Source organism: Carcharodon carcharias, chromosome 14 (genome assembly GCF_017639515.1).
Source record: "Carcharodon carcharias isolate sCarCar2 chromosome 14, sCarCar2.pri, whole genome shotgun sequence".
Taxonomy (NCBI): Eukaryota; Metazoa; Chordata; class Chondrichthyes; order Lamniformes; family Lamnidae; genus Carcharodon; species Carcharodon carcharias.
The window spans coordinates 119,717,213-119,738,749 of record NC_054480.1 but is presented as its reverse complement, the minus strand read 5'-3'; the positions used below and the strand labels follow the sequence as shown (position 1 = coordinate 119,738,749).

The 21,537-nt window shown below is 43.7% G+C and overlaps 1 protein-coding gene across 2 annotated transcripts in view; it reads left to right on the top strand.

Annotated features, from left to right (window-relative positions):
- The window catches only part of adamts10 (ADAM metallopeptidase with thrombospondin type 1 motif, 10), a 187,651-nt gene that overhangs the window by 49,515 nt on the left and 116,599 nt on the right, over positions 1 to 21,537 (top strand). For both annotated transcript variants that reach the window (XM_041205392.1, XM_041205393.1), the window contains 2 exons: positions 2,328 to 2,411; positions 4,969 to 5,114. In XM_041205392.1, the coding sequence (XP_041061326.1) occupies positions 2,328 to 2,411; positions 4,969 to 5,114 (230 nt within the window). The remainder of the gene's footprint in view (positions 1 to 2,327; positions 2,412 to 4,968; positions 5,115 to 21,537) is intronic.

Sequence of the window (21,537 nt, the reverse complement as noted above, 5' to 3'; positions counted from 1 at the left end):
CTATGAATGCTATCCTGAATGAGGCTCCTGAGTGACATGGGGTGACTTGCTTTTCAAGTTTTCCTTTCATTCCTCGTGAGAATTTTTCACTTTTTCTTAGCATCTTGCTTTCCAACACAACTGAAATGATGCTATTATAGTGGGTCAAGTGAATAATCTGGTATTCTTTTGCTCAGAACAGATGGTACTGCAAGATCGATGTCCACATCAGCCAAGTGCTTTAAATAGTATCTTTGTTATTTAACACCAATGTGGCATTTTTAAAAACATTTAACCAATGTGTATGTATGTCGCTTTCCCTGATCTATTGTTGTGGAACCACTGTAGTCACGGCGTATAAGTTGAAGCTTCGAAAATGCTTCCAAAAATGGGGGTCGATTTATACATCAAGTATAACATGTGAACGACAAATGTTGGTGCAGGAGGACCCATTTCTGTTCGTTGGTTGCCATATATGGTCTGTTTTGTGTCTTAAACTCCCACACATGATCTTGGCAACACGCCCCTTATCACCTGCTTGATCCCATGTGCTGACTTATAAGGCAAGTAGCATTCTAAACATATTTCTCTGAGATGAAAAACTGAGGCGAACTCCTAATGTGAGTAAAGCCCTAAACATGCGTTTATTTCCTGTAAAATGGAGAGGGGGTGGGGTCAACTTATATACCAAGTATAGGCCTAAACATATTGATGCTGAAAAAATGGGGGAGTCTTATATGCTAGATTGACTTATACACCGCAAACTATGGTAAATAAGAAGGCACATTTTTACTGCCAATATGGGCGCTGCACTAAATCAATTAGATTTGAAAAGAAAATGAAGAGCTTCAATAAGCTGTGGAACTAGAAATGAGTTTGAGACTGTGACTGCAGAATTACAAATACTGAGATGAATGGGAAAATTGCTCTATTATCTAAAGTTCAATTTTTAAAAAGTGGTTCAGTGTGCTATATTTTCTATGTCTCAGCTGACCGAAATCAATGTTCCCCTTCCAATGTGGTTGTTGTGCGCTGTCAGCTTTTCCCTTCACATTTTTTTGCACACCTGCTCTGCAGTCCTGCACATGTAGTGTTTATAACAGAACCAATCCTGAGCAGCACAGTCCAGGTTGCTGAGCGCCTGCGCACCTGCATAGCTTATTAAAGTCATATGTAGTGTTTAAAGTCACATGTAGTGTTTATAACAGAACCAATCCTGAGCAGCACCTTCCAGGTTGCTGAGCGCCTGCACACCTGCATAGCTTATTAAAGTCATTGACCGAGACCCATTTCAAATCTCAAACTGGGCAGATGTTTCTCTTTGGTAATCCTGCTATTGACTCGTGTCAATTGCGATGGATTGTCTGTTTCTCTTTAACAGTGGCTGGGAAACTCAGAGGTTCCTCCTTTCTCCCCTTATTACATTTTAGCATACCACATTCTTTTGTCAGCTGAAGCAATTGTCAAAAAATACCTCGCCTCCCTTTTGTTTCAGGGCAAATAGTTTGGTAGGTTACAAAAAAAGGGAAAAAATAATTTACAATCAAGTTACTGAATCCATTTTAGCAACCTTTTGTAATGAAAATGTTCAACTTTAGATACTGTAAAGAAAATTGAGTATTTAGATAGAATTTCTATTGATAGGAAGCTTCATTTTAAAAACTTTGGGCCCATCTGAAACTTCACATTTGCCTGTAGGGTATATCAGACCTTGATAAAGTACCAAACTACTTTGACAGCCCATTTGAGTTTGAAGGATTAACGACAGAAAAATAAATCATATGCATAATTCTTTTGTCCAGGTGTTTTGTAGGGTAGATGCTTCCACATGCACTCTGCAAGCCCTAGCAATCTGCTCCACAATTACCAAGCACCCCACTCTATTAATATTTATAATTACATTTCCTAGCCACTGCTTTCTCTATTTGAAATTGTTGAACCTGGAGATTGGAAAGGACATCTCTTAGTACTTTTGCCTCATTGGTGGACATATCCTATAATCCTGGTCATAACATCTATCGGTCTCTACCACTTAAATTCAGACAGGTGGGGAGGTGAAATAGCGGATTATTCCATTGAATGCCTCAGTAATGTTAGAGCTTTTGGGTAGCTAAAGGACATAGAATTGGACAAGTAACTGTAGGTCTGTTCTCTGTGCAAAATGCACAGAATGCAAGCCAGGCTACATTTTAACCACAAATGCAATCACAGTTTTTTTTGTGCAATCCACTAATTAAAGCTTTGAAAATTATTCTGTGCCCAGATCACTTGTGAGCCTAAAAGTGTCATCTGATACCAATTTCATTTTTAAGACTGTTTGTTTTTTTCTTTTGTTTTCTGGAGGTCAGGTTGCCAAACTTTTGCAAGACTCCAGTATAGGAAACATTGTGAATGTGGTAGTAACTCGACTCATCTTGCTTACCGATGACCAGGTAAGAATGATTCTTGTGTGCTATCCCGCTACATGTCTTTTGCCTAACTATTGCATGACTCCCCTGGCAAGCATCCTACCCCATGCTCCAAAAGCTTCAGCTCACTCGAAGCTCTGCTGTCTGTAACCTATCCTAACCAGTTTTTGCTCACGTATCACCAATGCCCACACTGACCCGGTCCCCCAATGCCTTGAATATAAAGTTCTCATCCTCCATGGCCTTGCCTCTTCCTATTTTGTAATCATCGCCAACCCACTATCCCACCTCAGCCCAAAAACTCTCCATTCCCATCAGTCTGGCATTTTCAGTATTCCCCAGCCCTGTCACTTGAAGCCTCCACCAATGGTAGGTAGGTCTTTGACTGTCCAGGCACCATGCTCCAGAATTTCCACCCTAGACCTCGTCACCTTTCTACCTCTCTCGCTTCCTTTTCAGATCCCTCCATAAAACTCACTTCTATGACAAAGCTTTTGGTTATCCATCATAAGATCTACTAATTTAGCTCCACATAATGTTTTATTTTTCTTGATGCAATGGTGCAGTTTTGCCTCTTCATAGGAAACAGAAGCTGGAAATCAGCCCAATTTTACCTCTCTGCAAGTGAATGGGTTTTAAGCGAGCCAAGCATACAAGCATACGAAATAGGAGCAGAAGTAGGCCATTTAGCGCCTCAAGCCTGCTCAGACATTCATTAAGACCATGGCTGATCTATTTGTGTTTCAAATTCCACATTCCCAACTACCTTTGATTCCCTTGCCTAACAAGAATCTATCTACCTCCGTCTTAAAAATATTCAATGGCCCCACCTACATCGTCTCCTGAGGCAGAGAGCTCCAAAGCCGTACAACCACCTGAAAGAAAAAAATTCTCCTCATCTTTGGCCTAAAAGGGCAACCCCTAATTTTAAAACAGTGCCCCCATAGTTCTGGACTCACCCACAAGAGGAAACATCCTTTCCATGTCAACCTTGCCAATATCGTTCAGGATCTTGGATACTTCAATCAAGTCACCCCTCACTCTTCTAAACTCCGGTGGAATCAAGCCCAGCCTGTCCAACCTTTCCTCATAAGACAACCCAGTCATTCCAGGTATCAGTCTAGTAAACCTCCTTTGAACCACCTCCAATGCATTAAAATCTCACCCCATGTGTTTCTAGCCTATATTTGCCTAACTTTGTGACACTGTTGTGCTCATGAAATGGGCCTAAAATGGCCGGCAGTTTAGCAATTCATGGGCCCATGCCCAATCTACATGAGAAAATATTGAAATGATGCTCACACACAAATTTCAGACTCGGACTCCTAGGTCAGGATTTTGCACTCGTCGGGTGGGCTTGGCAGGGGTGAGCAGGAGGGGACGGGAAGCCAACCGCCGCCCAAGACCGAGCTACGACCACAATTTCATCCTGGCGGGCCAATTAAGGCCCGCCCAGCATGAAACGTGTGATGTAGCGCTCAGCACTGCCTGTGTGGGGGTGGGGGTGGGAGGGAGAGTGGGGAACATCTGCACGCGCACAGGTGTGCACAGAAGAGCTCCCTAAGGCACAGAGCTGCCTTAGGGAGCTAAAGATTTAAAAATTAAAAATAAATAATTTTAAAATGTTAAAAAACATGTCCCTTCATGCTGGTGTTCACTCAGTGGTGATGGAGTAGAGGGCAGGCGTGTTTACTTGTGAGCTCCTGGGGTGGGGGTATGGGGTGGGGGGTGTGGGGTTGGGTCCATTGTTGTCAGACACTTAGTGCCTCATTGAGGGACCTGGCATCAGGAAAGGGGAGCCTGCTGAAAGCCACACCCCTGCCCTTGCTGCCAACACCCCACCGTCAAGCAGCCCACCACCCCCCCCCCACCCCCCAACCCCCCCACCCCACCCCACCACTCCTGCCATCAATCACCTGTGCCTGGGTCCATGGCGATCCACGGCCTCAGATGGGTATATTACCAGCAAAAGCCACTGCCTCCCCCTTGACGCTGCCATGCAATGAAGAGTTGTCAGCCTCTGGCTGACAGCTCTGGGCAGACAGGACTTCTGACCTCTGATGTTATTGACCCCAGGGAAGGCCCACCAGGTCATGTTCTTATAATGATATATAAGCACCAATCTTTCATAATGGATTGGGTAAACACATTATGGGTTCATTTATTGAGACTAGGCACATGGGAACATTGAGACAAAGGTAGAAATCTTGAAGACATCAGCAGCAGAGCTGTGTGTGCTGTATTCTGCTCACAGGCCAAAGTGAAACTGAGACTGGATCACAAGACACACCTCCCTTCTAGTGATGACATGCTGCTATCACTTAAAGGAATATTACAACACGCTGCTGCCCAGTTAAATGCCTGATTGGCTCTTAATGCAGCAGGCCTTCCCAAAAAGAGGCAACATGGATCTCCCCAGTCAGTGGGTAAGACCCCATCACCTTTACTAAATACTGCCCCTGATTTTTGTTTAGAAATTAAACATCACTGCAAAAGTAGCATTTAGAATTTTAAAAATTGCTTGTATGAGATTTTATTTTTATTGTCCATTAATTTATTCTCTTTTCTGTTTGTGTTTTAGCCAAACTTGGAAATAAATCATCATGCTGGTAAATCACTTGATAGTTTTTGTAAGTGGCAGAAATCTATTCTTTCCCGCAATGGTAATGGAAATGCAATCCCTGACAATGGAATCGCTCACCATGATAATGCTGTGCTTCTCACCAGGTCAGTCACCTTTCTTAACAATATTTGAACTTCATTAAAGAAAGACGCTTAAAACTTTGACTTCCAAAAATAAATCCCCCTGTAAAATATGTCTTTTACCCTTTTTTTTAAACCAAGGGTGTCATTGCATACTGTACGTACTCATGTAAATGTCAAATTTTTTAGACCAATTTTTTAGGCCAGAGGTCAAGGGGTTTTTGACAGATAATGTTTGAGGGATTGACAAGTGTGCTCGATTTGGACTGTAGCAGTGGAATGAAGTAAAAACAAGCAGCACAAAAGAATTCATATTAATTATCATTTATAACCTGATCTCTTTAATAATTTGAATAAAGAGAACAAAACTTTAATGTATAAGTGCTTTAAGCATTGATTTACCAGTACGCATACGTTTACAATGAAATTGAATCATTAATATCTTCAGGATTATATTATAGTTCTGAAATTTTGGGGCTTTGATCCCAGATAAACTAGGGTCAACTTTTAGATGAGACATATGCAAATTGCTGCTTTTTTGGGGGGTGACTACTTCTACAGGAGTTGACTTTTCCATGAGTATATGGTACTTTTTTTCAAAATAACTCCTCATGTATAGAACACATTCCAATTTATTTGGGCACAGGCCTATGTTCCAGCATTGATTTGAACCCAGAAGAGGGGTGCATATGTTTTTTTTGTCCTATCAATTGGTCATTAGGTGGAAACCTATTCTGTTACCTTTATCTGCAAGCCTGTATCTTAACAACCTAAGCCCTGTTGGATCCAAGAGAAACTGCTTGAGAGGAGGGGGACAGCGTGAAGGTTATAAATGCAGGGAACTATTAGGTCAACATGGGAGCACAGAATGTGTTATTTGTGAGGCCTCCTATTTGTGGCATATTATAGTTGGATGAAATGTGGTAAGTGGGAGCAGGTTTTACTGACTGTGAATAATTCTAAATGACAGTACTTTTGGCAGCGTTCCCTGTCGGAACACCATGACCTTTCATTTATTTGTTATGGGAATATGTCCAGCCTATCCCCTAATCGTCTCCTGTTTGTGTACCATTGTAATTCAATGGACTGAAAATCAAATAGGTTTATTTAAAGGGTTTATGATACAAGATTACCAGGCAGTGAGGACAAAAATTTACCTCCCATGTTTCCAGTTATGCATGTATCTTACCATTCCTATATTAACCAGCTCAAGACAACAAGAATAATCCTCAGATCTGTACCCTCAAGGTCCAGCTCTTTAATCTGGATTCCCAACTCATGAAGCTCCCTTTGCAGGACCCCAATTTTATTTCTTTTCATTTGATTGATTCCAGCATGAACCGCTACTCTGGCTTGTTCCCCTTCGCTCTTTAAAATCGTCTGCACATGCTTATTGATATTCATTACTTTGGCACCGGGGAGGCAGAACGTCATTCATAATGGATTGCTACAGATAGTTGGCCTGTTCAATACAAGTGCAGCACAGCGAAAGTGAGGACTGTGCATAAAGGAAGCACTAGAGACTCAAAAGAAATATACACAAAGTGATGAATGCACAGTCTTTTCAATACACAATACAAATCCCGGCAATCAAATAACAAACAAGTTTTAAGAGGACTACTAAGCAGACCTCGTCCACTGTCCAGTTGACTTAGGCAGTCTTTTTTTTGTGTGGGGCTAATGCTGTTGGTGCAATATGGCCCACATGCATGAAAATCAGCATGGAACCAGATTTGTCTTTATTTAAATAGTAAGCATGATGTGTGCATGCTGGTTGCAGGAGCATAAGCATTCAACAGCCTTTGGTCTGTGAATCACAATATCAACATCTTTAACCAGAGAAAAGTTATGGCACAGAAAAAGGCCATTCAGCCCATCGTATTTGCATCGGCCAAAAAAAAACAAAAAGAAACTAGCTGCTTATTTCAATCCCACTTTCCTGTGCCTGGTCCATAGCCTTGAAGGCTACAGCACTTCAAGTGCAGGTCCAGGTACCTTTTAAATGAGTTGAGCATTTCAATCTCAACCATCAATTTAGGCAGTGAATTCCAGACACCCATCACCCTCTGAATGAAAAGGTTTTTTTTCCATGTCCCTTCTAATCCTTCCACTAATCACTTTAAATATATGCCCCCTGGTAATTGACCCCTCAGCTAGGGGGAACAGGTCTTTCCTGTCTATCCTATATAGGCCCTGCATAATTTTGTACACCTCAATTAGGTCACCCCTCAGCCTCCTCTGTTCTAAGGAAAAAAACCAATCTTTCTTCATAGCTGCAATTTTCAAGCCCTGGCAATATTCTTGTAAATCTCCTCTGTACTCTCTCCAGAGAAGTTATGTCCTTCCTGTAATGAGGTGACCAGAACTGTATACAAAATTCTAGCTATGGCCTAACCAGCATTTTATACAATTCTATCATTGCATCCCTGCTTTTGTATTCAATACCTCATCCAATAAAGAAAAGCATTCCATTGCTTTCTTTACCATTTTATCCACCAGTCCTGCCACCTTCAGGGACCTGTGGACAAGCACTCCAAGGTCTCTCACTTCCTCAACCCGTCTCAAAATCCTCCCATCACTGAGTATTCCCTTGCTTTGTTTGCCCTCCCCAAATGCATTACCTCAAACTTTTCTGGATTGAATTCCATTTGCCGCTTTTCCACTCAGCCAAGCAATTTATATAATCTCACTTTTCTGACCAGTCTTCTGTGTGGGACTTTGTCAAATGCCTTACTAAAATCCATGTAGACAACATCCCCTGCACTACCCTCATCAATCCTCCTTGCTACTTCCTCAAAAAATTCAATTAAGTTAGTGAGACACAATCTTCCCCTAACAAAACTATCCTCTTCACTACCAATTTCACAGCCAATTTTTGTGTCAGCTGCAAATTTCCCAATCAAGTCTCCCACATTTAAATGGCAAACAGCAAGGGCCCCAACACTGAGCCCCGTGAAATGCTGCTGGAAACCATTTTCCAGATTCGCAAAAGCATCCATCGGCATTACCCTTTGTTTCCTGGTGCTGAGCCAATTTAGGATCCAAATCATTACCTTCCCCTGTATCCTACAGGATCTCACTTTTCTGACCAGTCTTCTATGTGGGACTTTGTCAAATGCCTTACTAAAATCCATGTAGACAACATCCACTGCACTACCCTCATCAATCTTCCTTGCTACTTCCTCAAAAAATTCAGTTAAGTTAGTGAGACACAATCTTCCCCTAACAAAACTGTGCTGACTATCCCTGATCAATCCATACGTTTCTAAGTGACAGTTTATCCTGTGACTCAGAATTGATTCCAATAATTTGCCCACCACCAAAGTCAGACAGACTGGCCTATAATTTTCTGGCCTATCCCTTGCATCCTTTTTAAATAATGGTGCCACGTTTGCAGACCACCAATCCCCTGGTGTCTCGCCTGTATCTAGTGAGGATTGGGGAATGATCATCAGACATCTGCTATTTCCTTCCTCACTTCCTTGAATAGCCTAGGATACAATCCATCCAGCCCTGGTGATTTATCCACCTTCAAGGATGCCAGTCCCTCCAGTCTTTCCTCTCTCATTATGCTTATTGTATCTAATATTTCACACTCGCCCACTTTAACTAGAATGTCTGCATCATCCCTCTCCTTAGTGAAGACAGAGACAAAGTATTCATTGAGAACCCTAGCCACATCTTCACCATCAACGCGCAAGTTACCATGTAAATTTCTGATGGGCTCTACCCTTTCCTCAGTTGTTCTCTTGCTCTTAATGTACTGGTAAAACATCTTTGGGTTTTCTTTGATTTTACCTGCCAGTATTTTTGGTATCCTCTCCTTGCTTTCCTAATTTTCTTTTTTACTTCACCCCTGTACTTTCTATGCTCCTCTAGGCTTTCTACAGTATTAAGCTTTTTGTGACTGTCATAAGCTTTCTTTTTCTGCTTTACCTTACCCTGTATGCTACTGGATAACCAGGGGACTCTAGATTTGACAGTACCACCCTTTGCCTTTGCGGGGACATGTCCACCCTGTGCACATAGAATCTCGCTTTTGAATACCTCCCACTGATTTGACACTGTTTTCCCTTCAAGTAGCTGTATCCAATCCACTTTCGCCAGTTCACTTCTCAGCTTCATAAAAGCTTTAGTGTAAAACTAATTAACCAGCTGACTGGGTAACTTCTAGAAGTATCTTTTCAGGATCACAGAATTGTTACTGCATAGAAGGAGGCCATTTGGCCCATCATGTCTGCACTGGCTCTCCGAATAAGCAATTTACCCATTGCAATTCCCTCTGCCTTTTCCCTGTAACACTGCACATTCTCCCCATTCAGATAATAATTCAATTCCCTCTTGAAGGCCTTAATTAAACCTGCCTCCACGACACTCTCAGAAAGAGCATTTCAAATCCTACCCACTCAAAAGTGTGAAAAAGTTCCTACTCACATCTCCATTTCTTTCTTTGACCATTACCTTAAATCTTGTACCATCTCATTTTCGATCCTTCCACCAGTGGGAATGTTTTTTTCCCTATTCACTCTCTGCCTAGGCTCCTCATGATTTTGAATACTTCTTTCAAATCTTCTCTCAACCTTCTCTTCTCCATGGAAAACAGTCTCAATCTCTCCAAACTATCGACGTAACTGAAGTTAATCATCCCTGCAACAATTCTTATAAATCTTTTCTGCGCTCTCTCTAATGCCTTCACATCTTGCCTAAAGCGTGATGCTCAGAACTGGATGCAATATCCCAGCTGAAGCCAAATCAGTGTTTTATACAGTTCAACATAACCTCCTTGCTTTTGTACTCGCAGTTTCACTTTTCTTCTTTTTTCTGCTGCAGAGGCTGCCGGGCTGGTTCCCAGCCTAAAGATGTGAAAGACACCAACTGTGCATGTCCGGTCATTATCTGACCAGCACGTGCGCTGAAGACCCTAAAATGTAAAAAAAACACAAACTGCGGCCATTTCTCAGCCAGCACAAGCACAGAAGTCCCGAGACACGCCTGGAACTGAAGTTCCTGGCCTCCAAACTCCCGATCTCTGACTGCCGTATTGGAGCTCATTACAACATCCATTCACCCTCTATTTCCTGTCAATCAGCCAATTTTCTATCCATGTTGCTACTGTCCCTTTTATTCCGTAAGCCCTAACTTTGTTTATAAGTCCATTGTGCGCCATTTTATCAAATGCCTTTTGGAAGTTCATGTACACAGCTGTAACTTCCAATGGGGTGGCAACTGAGTTGGATTACCACTCCCCTTGAAAGTTCCTAATGAAAATCTAGCCGATCCTATCCTGCCCAACCTTCTGGCTCGGGCCCACTGAGAGCTAGGCAGTGCAGTGCATCCCCGGGATCTAGCATCGAGAGCTGTAGAGTCAAAGGGAAGTAAGCCATGCCCCCATTGTTACAGCACTAGCTGCCGTAAACCAGGTAATTTTATAGGTCCAGCCAGATTCAAAGGTCTTCGACAAGATAAGTGTACAAGGTAAGTGGGTGCAATTTGGTTGGGGGGGGGGGGTGATGTGGTGGGTGTCAGATCAAGGCCTTGATGAGCGGTCAGGTTGGGTCAGATCAGGCCTTTGGGAGGGTGGACGTTCGGGTCAGGTCGGGCCTTTGGGGGGCGCGGGTGGGCGAGTTCCGGTTGGTCAGGTTGGGCCTTGGCGTGGGGTGAGGGGAGGGGGGTGGGTGGTGGCTCCAGTTGGGTTGAATCAAGTAGAGCCTTGTGGGGGAAGGGCATTGGATCAGGCCTTGGCAGGGGTAGTTCCTTGGCAGGGTTGGTCAGGTCAGGTCAAGCCTTGGCCAGGCTGGGGTTTGGTTGGATCAAGTCGAATTGGGCCTTGGGGAAGGGTCCGGGTCAGGACTTTGGGGGAAATCCAGTCGGGCCTTGGTACAGGGGCATTCGGGTCAGGCCTTGGTGCGTGGGGTGGGTTGGGTCGGGTCAAGCCTTGTGGGGGTGTCCAGTTGTGTCAGGCCTTGTGGGGGTGTGGTATGGGACAGGCTGGGCCTGGGGGGGCGGGGGGGGGGGTGCAGGAGATGGTGCTCAGACCGGGTCGAGTCAGGCCTCGGGGCAGGGGAGGGCAGTCAAGTTGGGCCAGACCTTGTGGGTGGGGGTTGGGGGTATGGTCAGATTGAGAGGGGCCTCGAGGGGTGGTGGTGTGGAGGGGCGGTCAGCTTGGGTCAGGGTGAGCCTTGGAAAGGCTGGGTTGGGTCAGGCTGGGGAGTGGTGGGTCATCGAGGTTTGGGGGAAGTCCTGTGGGGGGTGATGGGGAAGTCTAATGAGGCGGGGGGGGGAGGTGGGTGTGTCCTGCGGGGGGTTGGTGGGAGAGTCCTCGGGAGGGGCAGGGGAGGAGTTTCATGGAGAGAGAATCCTTTGGGGAGTCTGTGGATGTCCTATGGAAGGGGGAGTAGCCAGGGTGGGGTAGGGGGAGTCCCTGGGGGATCGGGGGTGTGAGGTAGTCCATAGGGACATCTGTTTGGGTCCGTACAATAGTTCCCAGAAGATAGAAGTGGTTTTAATTCTTCTAATTTTGTCTGGGTAACTATTGATGTAACACAGTTGGAACCATCCGAAGCTTACGATTTAAATTGGAATTTTCAGATGGCTCCCAGTGCAGGGTAACTGCCCATGGGAAGTTCCTAGGCAATTGCTGTGTAATCATTAACTGGGAACTTCCAGGGAGGTGGATTCCCCAGCACACCTGTGGGGTACCCCCAGGTACGACACCCTGGAGCCTGGAGGTTATTGTCCATTGTCTCTAGAAATTCCCCACCACCAAATTTAAACTGATTGACCTGTAGTTGCTGGGTTTATCTTTACACCCTTTTCTGAACAAGGGTGTAACCTTTGCAATTCTCCAGTCCTCTGGCAATACCCCTGAGTCTAAGGAAATCTTGAAAATTAAGGTCAGTGCCTCCACAATTTACATTCTCACTTTTCTCAGTATCCTTGGATGCAGCTCATTGGTCCTGGTGCCTCATCAACCATAAGTACGGACAGCGCATCCAGTACCTCCTTTTCAATTTTAAACTCTTCAAGTATCTGAACTACCTCCTCTTTCACCAAGACTTGCAGAGCACCTTCTTCCTTGGTAAAGACTGATGCAAAATATTAATTTAATACCTCAGTTATGTCTCGTCCTCCATGTGTAAGTCCCCTTTTTGGTCCCTATTCATCCCCATTCCCCTTTTACCACCTTTTTACTATTTACATACCTATAGAAGACTTTGTCTCAACCTTTCATGTTAGCTGCCAGTCTCTTTTCATTCTCTCTATTTGCTTCTCTTATTTGTTTTCTCATTTCCTCTCTGGACCTCCTATATTCAGCCTCGGTTTGCGGTTATTTTATCTACCTGACATCTATCGTAAGTGCATTTTTTCTTCTTCATCTTAATCTTTATCTCTATCATAATCCAAGGATTTGTTTGCCCTTCCTTTTGCCTTTGTGGGGAATATACCTTCACTGTGCCCGAACTATCTCTTCTTTAAAGGCAGCCCATTATTCAGTTACTGTTTTGCCTGCCAACCATTGATTCCAATTTATCTGGCCCAGAGCCATTCCTACCCCTTGAAGTTGGCTTTCCCCCAGTTAATTATTCTTACTCTGGATTGCTCCTTGTCATTTTCTGTAGCCAACCTAAGCCTTATGATACAATGATCACTGTCCCCTTCTCCTACTGACACTTGATCCACTTGGCCCACCATATTCCCAAGGACCTGGTCTAGCAGTACCTCCTTTCTTATTGTACTGGAGACATACAGCTGTTGAAAACCTTTTCAACTTGTCTTTCCAGTAACTTAAAATAGCACTTAAAACATAAAATGAATGAATTTCCTTGTCTGCAGTAATTATCCTATGTTCTGACTCTGACTGCAGGCTGTATTTTCCAGCAGGTGTCGAGACCATATGCAGGTCTTGAATCTCATTGGTGTCTGAGGCCTGCCTGCTGGCACGATTTTCCCAGAGATGCTGAATTAATAGGCCAATTATGACAGTGGGCAGCTGCACATATGGGAGGGACAATAAGAACGTCCAAGGCTGCAGCAGCCAGCAGAGATGGGCATTGCCATTGCATGTAGGTGACCACAAGAGTGCTTCAAAATGGAGGAACCCCTGAACCCTTCTAAAATGTTTAGAAATAAGTGATGCCACAGCTGCCAGTCCATCATTGTGAGGGTAAACCACCTCACAGAGTGGCCTGCAGCTGTGGCTATGACTGTGGCCCACTGATCCCCATTGCTTCAGGATGGGGGGAGATATAAAGGAGGCCTTGCTTGTCCCCCAGCCTGCCATCAAGAGGCCACCTCCAAGCAATGGCGAGGATTCGACTTCAGCGGGTTGCCCACGCACTGTTAGAAAAATTGCAGGCATGAGAAAATAGACCACTCAGTTGCATTGATACGGGAGACTAATTGATGTCCCATGTCACTTGCTGACTGGTAGCCTACCTCTCAAGAGGCTGCCACTGGAAAAACCGCACAGAGGCAGTAGCATGTCAGGTGACAAGCACGCCAGGCTCCTGCGTAAAATAGCTAGCACATCCACCTCCAAACCCGCCTCTGCCTCCATTGCAAAATCCAGCCCTCTTCATCTACAGGTTGAAGTGCCTTGTGATTTCCTGAAGGCATTCTTTATAAATGTAGTTTTGTTAATCCCCTATCAGAAATTGACTAACTCCACACAATCCAGGGGTTGGACCTAGTCCCCTTTTGTCTATATGAAACAGTTTGTACTCTGCCTTTACAAACTGAACCATCAATTACTTATTTATTTTTTAATTCCTTGTTTGATCTGTTATAGAAGGGCTTATCAGCACTTCGAAAGAGTAGTACCTGATTAGAGGTTTTACCTGAAGTATTTTATGTAATTAAGAGAGAAAAAAAATCTTCCAAGACAATTTAAGTTGCTGAAATTATAACAATGTTGATTGATGTCAGGATTTACAAACCAAGTTAAATGTTCAGTGATCTGAAATGGGCTTGATCATGAGCCATAATTGCATATGTGCCAGAGACAAAATGTGTTTTATATCTGATTGCACTGTCTTGTGATTATTGTATGGACATTTAGAATTCTCTTTTTTTTAAATGACTGAAATGCCAGCACTTTGAATGGGTCCAGCTGTCTTATGGAACATGTTTTAAGTGCAGAGACCTAAAAAGATCTGACACCAAGGGATTGACCTTAAAATACTGGTACAAGCCAAGTCTAAATAATTAAGATCATGCTCATCTCACCCAACTGGCAGCGTCTTAATAGAATTTACATTCCCTATTGGTCAGTTCATTTGCAAATGCAAAGTGCATTCAAGTGATGACAGGAAAACTACATAAAAATTAAAATTAAAGTGTCGGGATAATTTAAGGGATAATGTCAAAGGGAGAGATAAATAAGACTCAAAAGGCATCTGAAACCATTAGCCATCTTTGTCATGAAGTCTCGGGCAGAAATGAAAAGAACAAAAAGCCCTTATGAAAGCTTGACGTTGTTGGTAACTGGGTAAGTGTCAGCAATACGTGTTCTTGCAGCACACAACTGTATGACACTGGATCTGGCTGTATCCTGCCCCAGAACTTCTTCAGACAGTTCCTACAGCCATAATAACATAGGTACTAACCATGCCTGTAAATTGGTTTGCTGGTAAATTTTGGTGACGCCAATGAGGTTTTGCTAGCTGATCTGCCTGGCAGATTTCATTTCATATAGCGCCACACAAAGTTGTTGGGAGGTTCTGAAGAACCATCCAACATAATGGTAGATCAGGCCTTCATGTGCGTCTTGTGCTTTTTCCAGCCTGTCATCACAGCCTCCCTGGTAAATCTGAGCCTTTGCATGTGTTGCTTGTCTACCAAAGTGAGGTCTGTTCACCTACAGCATGCAAATGCTAATACATCGGTTGGTAAGTTCTACCTGCCATGCATCCCAATCCATCTTATGTCCCTTCAGTGGCTCTCCTCTTTATTTCAGCTAATTGATGAACCTTTGTCATTGATCCCCAACCAGTAAAATAGTTTTTCTTCAGTAGCCCCTTGTTCATTTTAAAAGGCGCTATTAAATTTTCTCTTGAATTTCCCTGTTCCTGTAAAAATAATGCAAGTGCCTCACCAGCATTATGAGACACCTTGAGCTGGATTTCTTGCCCCAGACAAAGTCTAGATCAGATAAACTGACCAGATGTTCAAAAGTCATAATCAGGACACATTGAAAAGCCTTGAGAAGGTGGGACTCTGTAATGATTGACATGTTGGGTGACCAATGGCAGGAGTCTGGAGGAGGGGCAGTTGACAGTAGGAGGTCATGTGATGGCATCTTAAGTGGCGTTAACAGTAATGTAACAGTCAAAAGAGTGAAAAGCCTGTGACCAAACTGGCATAATTTTTCTGTTTGCATTACTTTTTGGGGAGTTTAGGTATTATAATTTTAAGGTGCAGTTATATCACAACATTGGTATTAATGTGAGGGGGCTGGTGGGGTTGCAAAGGGAATAGAGAGGATTCAGTAAAGGGAGGTGCTGCCTTGCCCAGTTCCAGGCCTTTGCTTCAGCCTCTCTGCCTGGAACTGGCCGCTGCTCCCCACCCCAGCTCTTGTTCACTCATTGGCTGCTGCTCCTGTTAGCCGGCTCTGGCATGGTGCTGAAAGACTCTAAGGATTTCCTCTTGAGCAGTGGCCTCCTGTTCTCTTTCCCCGCCAGCTGGACCTGGCTCATTGTACTGGTGTGTGTGTGTGTATGTGTGTGTGTGTGTTTGAATCAATGTCTGTCTATCTGTCTGCAGCTGCAACAGCTCCCGGTCACTAACCGCCCCCTGGGTTTGGAACTGCCAGGGCTTGAATGCACCAATCGGCACACGCGCGTCTAGGCAAAGCTCCCTCACATGACCTGCCAACTGAACACTTTTGTTACAGGCCTGCTGATTGGTCAATTTCCAGACATCATCCAGGTCCTTTTAATGATTTACAATTTAAAAGGAATCAACATTTTAAAAGATGTTATGTTCCCAGCAGATAATGAAATTGAATGCAAGGATTAGGTGAAGGGGGAGGGGACTCGGGGGAGTTGAAAGTCCAGACTTTTGAGCAATTTGAAGAAAAGTGTCAGGACACAGGAGGCTCAGTGAAAAACCTGGACTGTCCCAGCAAAACTGGGACGTCTGGAAAGCCTAGAATCAGAGGTTGGTGGGAACTTAAACCTAGCCCCGCTGTCCAACATGCCAGTTCCTGGTTCCATCCTGCCTCCAAGCCATTTTGCGGAGTAGGGATTGGGGGCAGGAAGGGTTACCAGCCTACATGCAGCAGGTTTCCGTTCAATAACAGCCTGATTGAAGCCGATTTAAAGAAAGCCAAATGGGAATTGGGTTCCCACCTCCAGGCAGCGGAGGCCAATTTAGGTGCAAAGAGGTGGGCACCTGGTGGTTGGTCAGGCAGGCTAGTTCTCCAGACAGGCCTAAAGGCCTTCCCTTCTACCTTGGTGCAGGAGCAGTCACAGGCCATCCTGTAGAGGGGCTCACCCAAACTCCACCACATTCGTGTTAGCCAATAGAATTCGGAAAAACTGATGAACAGCTTCAGGAATGCTGACAACTCAAGAAGCAATGTACAGTGAAAAAGATCCCTGTATAAATGCTTAGGAGAGTTTCTCTCTGGGACTGAAGGATCCGAAATAAAATACGTTGAGCAGATGGATCAGTTATGAGTGAACCCAGGGTTACAGAAAAGGAACAGAAGCCAGGTATTCAATTGATAATTACACTCGCTCAGAATCAAATTGAGTAGAGTAGGGCACTAATTTGTCAATATGTTACAATGGGGGCATTTTAGTGAATTTGTAGTTAAGGAACATTATTGGGCACAGTAATGAGAAATTTACAATTTCCTTCAATTACTGAATAGAAATAGTGGAAAATTATTCCCTCAACTTGGGTACAAAATTAATCTCCTTTTCACCCTGTGTATAAACAAGGAAGTCGAAAATGCTCCAGTACTTAATGGATTAAACATACAGAGAAAGTTAATTAAAACTTGAAGAAACCAAATGGAAAATGTGAACGAGCATGTTCAGTTCTTGGGTGAAGTTTTTTACGCCTTTTGCTGTGTACAATTCCAAACAGAATTTTATTTTAATATTCCAAGCTCATTTGTTTTACAGCATTGGCTTGGTGCAGAACATAAATGCATCGCATATGCGTAATAATTTGTCAGTGTTATCCCCTGTTGCTTATTGCTGCCAATTGCTGCAACATTCTTATCTGATAATATCCATTCTCAGAAATGTCAGTTTAGAAACTTACTGAGACTAGTGTAACATGTTTTTGTATGCATAATCTTTCTGCAATTAAATAATCCTGTTGAAGACAGAGCAAGTTTTCTTATACTAGCAGATCTCCCCTGGTTGCCGAGGGTGTTTTGGAAGCTTTATAAGAACCTAGCCTTTGACTAAGTTGTATAACCAGGGATATGGACTTGTATGAATTGGATTAAATCTGGAGGCATTTGGAAGGGCACTTGGTTGTCTGGCAGTGCCAGGGTGGAAAAGGAGGTGGATTCTCAAGATTTTGATAGAACTAGCAAGTTTGACAATATTGAAGATTCCTGAGATCTAGCACTATAGTGGGGAGCTGAGTTGAACAGGCAGTCCTGAGATGGAAATGGGTCCAAGGGAATGAGGCCAAAGCTATTGATAAGCTGTTTTGAATCACCAGGGCCCAATTTTGCATTTTGCAGGTAAACTGCCCCCCTTACCTTTCTGCAGCCCTTTTGTGTTGTAATATTGGTTCTTTAGATGTCTCAATGATGAGATCTTGAGACCTGTATATTTAAACATGAACCATTTACTGTTAGCCTTTAACTATTTATAGATTCCAGGTTACTGTCATGCATGGTGTTGTTCCATGTGGACGGCCTGCTTCCAGAGTGTTTTCTCTAGACTGTTCTCTCTAAGCCTATTACCATATGACTCTATGCACCAGACCATGGGCAATGCTATTCTCCAGTCCAACATTAACCCTTGCTCTGCCAAAAACCTTTACATCACAATAGCATGCAGGCACATACAACACCATATAACACCCCCCTTTCGTCCCCAAAGAAAACTTTTCTCCCTTCCAACAGAATATAACTGTTGCTTTAATCTTTACTTGCTACCACCTCAAGTCTCTGACTTCATAAATTCAGACGGTCTTGAGGCTTGACAATTCTTCCAGATCTCGATCTGTCATGATTAGAGGAATGTGTTTTTCAGTCCATTGCAGAATTTTACTTGGAGCTGGTGTGCTTGGTCACCACTTTTGTCCCTTCCAATATGGCATGCTTGGCCAGTTCCCCGGGCAGCAGCAGGCGCATGGTGGTCTGGATCTCCCGGGAGCTGATGATGCTGCGCTTGTTGTAATGGGCCAGGCCGGAAGCCTCACCCATGATGCGCTCGAAAATATCATTCACGAATGAGTTCATAATGCACATGGCCTTGGAGGAGATGCCGGTGTCAGGGTGAACCTGCTTCATCACTTTGTAGATATAGATGGAATAACTCTCCTTCCTCGACCTTCACCACTCCTTCCCATCCTTTGCTAATGGTTTCTTTAAGGCTTCTTTGGCTCCCTCCTTGGGATCTGGTTTCTTCTCATCAGCCATTTTTAATTTCAGACACAGAAGTAGTACTCTGTGTTTCTGGTACTTGGTTATTTCTATTCGATTCGCTTTTTGTGCTCCTTTGAGTTGCGTTTCTCTTTATTAACAACTCGTTTGCTTTTTTCGTACACTGTGGGTTTGTCCCATTCCTTCCGAGGGAAATGTGCATTCCGTTCATTCTGAGAATGGACTCCAATTTTCTTTTTCTGTGGTGTCTGCCATGTTCTTGCTGGACGTATACGGTTCGCATATGGAACCTTCATTTCAACTTATCACGCACAATTGCAGCCAAACACTTCTGTTTGCAGTTTTATTTTTAAACATTTTTGCAAGCTTGTGAATCTTTTCATTCAGCTCAGTGGTTCTCAGTACATCTGAGACATCCAGTGCTTTCTCTTCTTGTAGTTCCTTGCACTTCAGTGTCGAATATACATTGTCTGATCTTATTTCTGTCCTTCCTTTCTCTGCCTGCAGCTTGGAAAGTTCGTCGGCTTTTCCTTTCAATGCCTCCTCATTTTCATTCAGCTGCTTCTTCAGTCTGCTTCTTGCAGCCTTCGGCTTTCTCCTGGAATATGGAACATCGCTGATTCTTCACTGCCAGCTGCTTCTTCAGTTTGTTCAGAGTGACATTAAATTAATTTTGCTTCCCTTTGTAATTTTCCAGAGGTACAAACTGTGTCCTGAGCTGTCCTTATAGTGTATGAAGATTCTTCAACAGGTTTTCCTTTTCTTTGCAAAGCTTGCCTACTTCACCTTGAGTTTCCATGTAATTCTGTAGAGCCTCCTTGAGGTTATTTTGCTGTGCTTCCATTCCGGTGTTTAAGACAGTCTTCCTTTCTTCATGTTGCTGAATGGTCATGCTTTCCTTTTGCATTTGATCTTGAAGGACAACCAACTGTTCTTTCAACTTTATTTTCTTGCTGACCTCTTGCCAAATCACTGGGCTTCTCATTGACTCAGCTTGAATCTTGTGCTTCAAATCGTCCAGTTCAGCTCTGATGTAAACATTTTCCTATAGAACAGTGTCATTTACTTTTTGCATGTTTTGCTTCTTTTGAGTTACCTCAGATAGTTTTCCTTCATTCATAGCCATCTGTGCACTCTGCACTGCCATCTGCTGTTGCAGTCAACTCTGTCAGCATTTTCAAGAAACTCTATTTTTGAGCCTTTCAGCTTTTTCTCATCCATTTCTTTCTCGTGCACTAAACACTTTGGCTCGTGCCTTTCAGTACTGGCATGGTTAACAGCCATCATGTGGTTTACCTGAATATTGTCTCACTCATTCTGGGGTCTTCTGAATCCGTCGCTCAAGGGTCTCTTGGCTCCCTCTCTCTCGGGTTTCTTATTGTCCTCGGTGCTTTATTGGGAGTTGCCCTCCCTCTGGGATCTCCTGTTGCTCTCAGCTTTATTGGGAGTGTGCTAGACCACTCTTGTGTCTGGCATAGCCATTTCCTTATCCAAAATGCATCTGGATTTTCTAATTTTCTGCCCATGGCCATCTGTGTTATCTTGTAGTTACAGCTTTAAATGTCATTGCCCCTTTAAGGCTATCTGTGCAGTAACGTTTTTTCACTTCAGGTTGCCTGTAGCTGTTGGTTTTCCTTGTTGTGAGCTTCCCGTCCTTTTATAACCTCAGCGGGCCACACAGCAACCGTGGGCCTTCTTTTGTTAAACCTTGGGCAAGTCTTTCTCTTTTTATCTTTTACCTCTGAAGGCTCTTTGCACTTTGAATGTCCCGCATTCTGAGAGTTTTGGTGGGTACATGCATTTTTTCTAAGCCACGAGCATCAACTCTGCAGGTTTTGTTTTTTTTTAACACTCAGTGCCATCTGTTTTAAACTCTTGAGAACAGTAGCATTTTTTTTTCTTTACTGAAAAGCTTTACAGGCAAGATTTATAGTTTGGCGGGCGCCCACGATCGGATCCCAACCATGATTTCATGCTGAGAAGCTCAGCGTTGCCAGGGTGGGGACAGGAGAAGAGCAAGCGCTGAAGTCAGCGTGAGTGCGGGGGACACAGAATGAAGGCTCCCTAAAGGCAGAGAGCTGCTTCAGGGAGCTGAAGAATTTAAATGCAATAGCAAAAGATTTTAAATTCCAGAAAAAATGCCCACGCGTCAAAATCAGTCATCTGGATATATACGAGATGAAAATTCTGTCCATACATTTTTTTAAATTTAATAACGGTAACCTCAGCCCACCCATGGATGAGGTTTCCTGAAAAATGCAAAGGCCGCCTAGCCAACTCGCCCACCCGTCAACTGTAACATTGGATGGGCAACGAAAAATCTCTTTAATGGCTTTAATAGGCCTCCTAATTGTCGGCAGGTGCACTTCCGACACTTGCACACGCCCACCGACCGAAATATCGCCAGTGTGCGATGACCTCGGAGAGCCCGCCCACAGCATCACGCGTTATTTCACGCTCGAGTGCATCAGGCCCACACACCAACCAAAAAACTCTGCCCTACTTTTCCAAACTGAAAGGATTCCCTGTCTCTTAAACTCTGCAAGCTTTTCCCTTTTTTACTGTGCCCTGCAGGTTTCCCTACTGACTCTGCCAGCTGATTTTTTAACAGGTTTTTTTTTTACCTTGAGCAGTCTTCCAGCTTCTCATTGGCTATGCTGAGCCGTGGGACTGCCATCTATTTTATAATGTAAGTACAGCTTTTTTGTACTTTTGTCTCATGAGCAAATCAGGTCCTTTGACTCTGTGTCACTAAGGGTCTTACAATTTTTGGAGCTTTGCTCACCGTGTTGAGATCTAACCAAGCGTCTTAACTCAGCATCAGAGTCTCGCAAGTTTTTTGTAGTATTGTTCATCCGTCTTGTAAGTCAA